Below are 3,932 nucleotides of genomic sequence, written 5' to 3'. Positions count from 1 at the left end.
GTCATGTGTAATAGGCAGGGACTGGAATGGTACCATGTCATGTGTAATCCATGTGTAACAGCCTGGTATCCTAATTCATGACATTTCACTTTGCAATGTTGTTGTCAAACAGAAACCATGAAATGTTGGTACCATGTCATTTGTAACTCATGCTGCCTGTTTTGGCATGGTACCAACATAAGCATCAATGCACAAATGTGTACAAATATGATTGATCTACCAAATGGACAACTGCCCTTCCATACACAAATATCTACAAATGCACAAATGGCATTCCAAAAACTATCCTCCATACACAAATATCTACAAATGCATAAATGACATTCCAAAAACGATCCTCCATACACAAATATCTACAAATGCACAATTACTTTTCCATACACAAATATCTACAAATGTACAAATGCACAAATGAACCAATGCAAAAAACAACAAATGCCCTTCCATCTGCCAAAAATGCACAAACCTGCAAAAGATAGACTACATACATATGGCCTTCAAGCACAGATGCACTTCTATATACATATGCCCTTCACCCTGTATGCATAAACTATCAAAAGATAACATTACAACCCAATCCAATAATAAAGGCATTCAAAACAAAGATACCCAATCCACTTATATTCTTGGTCCAAAAGTAAGATAAGTCAAATTACACCCATGTTCATGACCTACCAAAAGAGTTACATAAGTCAAACTATAATAACATAACCATCAAATTATACCCCTGTTCAAAACCTTCCGAAAAAGTTACATAAGTCAAACTATAATAACATAACCATCAACACCCATGTTTATGACCTTCCAAAAAGTTACATAAATCAAACTACAATAACATAAGTCAACCTCAATAACATAACCATGTTGTTCATGACCTTCCAAAAAAGTAGTTTTGTCAAATTACATAAGTCAACCTCAAATTACATAACCATAATAACCATCATAACCAGCAAACAACACACATCAGACTTGCCAAATCTTCTTCTTCCCATTGTCATGTTTTCTTGCAACTATCTTCCCCTTGTTCATCTCTGCAACTCCTTCAAAACTAAGCGGCGAAATGTCAATAGATGTTGTTTTCATTTTGCTAATATCAAAATCAGGGGGGGGGGGGGGGGGGGCAACTTTAAAAGTGATGCCACCTTTTGGAGGACCCCATGAGCATGCAGGTCCACTCCCAGGAATTTTGGGTGGTCCAGCGGGGTCCCCAGTGAGATCAACTACAAGCTTGCCTCTGCTATTTTGGTTACTAGCTTGTGTAACACCAGATCTCAATCTTGCAGATGCTCTTATCCTACTGGCCAAACCCAAAGTGACCTGCTTCCTACTGGCAGTGCTTGCAGATGCTCTTGTCCTACTTTGATCCCTATGCTGTGTGGATGCAGTGATCGAACCCTCTCCTCTTGTCCTCTTTTGACCCCTACTAGTTGTTGAATTACCCAAAGATGGGGCACTCTGTATTGGTGCAGTGGGATGATACACAAGTGGGGCACTGGAGGTTGGTCAGTAGAATAAACCACATGTGAGGCACTGGAGGAGCCATCCAACTACAAAAACAAATGAACAACATGGCAAACAAAGTAGGATTAAATAACATCTAATTACATAAACAAGAGGTTTATAAAAGTATGCAGCCAAATGAACAACTTACCCTATCAAGATTGCAGTCAGTATTTCCTGCATGTTCTCTGTAGAAAGATCTTCTACGTTTTCGTATTTCATCATGCCTCTTCCTCAAAGTGCATGTTCGTGTATTGTGACCATATTTCTTGCACTTCCCACATTGATTCTTGTTCACACCCCTTCTCACTGTGTATGGATTTGATGTCTCCTCTTGTCCTCTATTCCTCACTTTTTTTGGTCTCCCTATGGTTGTCCTTGACTTAGGTGGTTCAATTTGGGGTTGATCTATCCTCACCCATTGTTCTTCACTTGGTACAAGATAAATGATGGGTGTGTACGCCTTTAAGTACATCTCCTTGCGAAAGTATGGACTCAAGTAGTCCTTTGGGTTGCCTCCACCAAGCCATAATGATGAGATGGCATGCCCACATGGGATACTAGTTACATCCCACTTTCTACACCAACATGTCTTCGACGGTAAATTGACCACAAACCTTCTACCCTTGCAGTACCTTCTCATTAAACTGCCCCTAATTCCTTCCAACATTATCAAGATGGTCTTGTCCCTGAACTTGGCGATCCATGAATTGAAGCATTCAGACAAATTGTTATGTAGGAGGTCACACTTTGCATGTGTGTTGAACCATCCCCTACACCAAGTTCTAGGGTCAACGTTTGCAAGGTACTCGTGTGTTTTGACATTAATGCCCTTAATGTCCTCCATTACATCATAGAATTCAATCTGTGTGTATGCTGAAGCAGCTCTCCACAGCATGTCCTTCAGTAGCACCCCCGGATGACCATCGATTCTGAAATTGGCATACAAGTGCCACACACAAATACGATGCTCAGCATTAGGACACACATCCTAAAGGCTTGGTACGAGGCCTTGCACATATTAAAACCAAATACACAGTCATTGGAATATCATATAAAATTATATACAAAAACAATGGTGAGGTACTTACTGTCTGTCTATCTGAAATGAAGGTCCATCCATGCGGACTACGGCCAAGGTCTGCCAATAATGCCTTCAGAAACCAAGTCCAGCTATCCTTGGTCTCTGCCTCTTCCACCGTTATAGAAATTTGATACATGTTATTATTGGCATCCCTTCCAATAGCTTCCATTAACTGCCCCTTGTAAACCCCCTTTAAGAAGCAAGCATCAAGACCTATCATAGGCCTACATCCATCATTAAATCCTTTTTTCATGGCTGCGAGGGATACGTACATTCTTTGGAATCTACAAGGCACTTCGGGCATAGGTCTCTCAACCATTAAAATGATACAACTCCCAACGTTTGTGCTTCTAATCGTTGCACAATAATCCCATAAATGATAGTATTGCTCTGCCAACTTCCCAAATATGGTCTCTTGTGCCTTCTTCCTTGCCAATACAAAGAACTATCATGGATATCAACATTCCACTTCTTCTTCACCTTTTTCTTGAGGACGTCTATAGGCATATTCAGCTGATCCCTAAAACTATCCATGCACCACTCAGCTATCCAGTTTGAAGTGATCAAGTAATTCTTGTATCTCCTGGCATATGTATGTTTAGGCTTAATTGAAATCAGCATGAATGTTGCCTCATCCTTCAACTGTCTTCCATAAACTCTGTAATTACATTTCTTATCTGCACACACTACAATAAGTTTCTTCCTTGAATTCTTTTGGTAAGCCAAGTCCTTCCCCTTCAGTAGATTGAACTGTTTAATGGCTTTTCTAAACTCATAGACATCATTAAAAGTGTCACCTGTCACCAAAATAGGATTTAGCATATCTTCTGCACTAAATGGCACCCTCTTTTGGACATAGGCCTGTTTTTTAGATTCAACCCCACCCACATCCTCTTCATCACTATGAGTAGGAGAGATCAGTACATCACTTCTATTTCCTGAACCAGTATCATCCTCACCCTCTTCATGACCATCTTCTGCAGCCTCAACTTTAAACCCTTGATCTACACCATCTTCGACAGCCTCATCTTCAAACCCTAAATCTACACCATCTTCTTCTTCTACTCCAAACCCTTGATCTACTCCTACTTCAACTTCTCCTCCTTCACCATCATCTAATCCCCCTCTTGTATGGCCATCACCTTCTAAGTCAAAGACATCAGAATCATCACTTAGAACCTCATCCAAAAAACCATCACTTCTGTATACAGTCTGTCTCTCATATTCCTCTTCCTCATCAACACCATCCTCTTCTCCTTGTACATCTACATGTACATCAACTGCAACAAAGGCAGCCAACTATAGCTCTACAATTCCATGCCCAATGTAGTGCTCCATCATTTAAAAG

At 40.4% G+C, this 3,932-nt stretch overlaps 1 protein-coding gene across 1 annotated transcript; it reads right to left on the bottom strand.

Annotated features, from left to right (window-relative positions):
• Positions 1 to 353: 353 nt before the first annotated feature.
• On the bottom strand, positions 354 to 2,837 carry LOC133876076 (uncharacterized). Its single transcript, XM_062314369.1, has 4 exons — positions 2,592 to 2,837; positions 1,652 to 2,491; positions 1,440 to 1,547; positions 354 to 389 (listed from the first exon to the last, which is right to left on the bottom strand). The coding sequence occupies exons 1-4, from the start codon at positions 2,835 to 2,837 to the stop codon at positions 354 to 356; spliced, it is 1,230 nt and encodes a 409-aa protein (XP_062170353.1).
• Between the last annotated feature and the right edge of the window lie 1,095 nt (positions 2,838 to 3,932).

The sequence above is a fragment of the Alnus glutinosa genome, chromosome 8, assembly GCF_958979055.1.
Source record: "Alnus glutinosa chromosome 8, dhAlnGlut1.1, whole genome shotgun sequence".
NCBI classification, from domain to species: domain Eukaryota; kingdom Viridiplantae; phylum Streptophyta; class Magnoliopsida; order Fagales; family Betulaceae; genus Alnus; species Alnus glutinosa.
The sequence above is the reverse complement of the archived record's forward strand: the minus strand, read 5'-3'. Positions and strand labels throughout refer to the sequence as shown.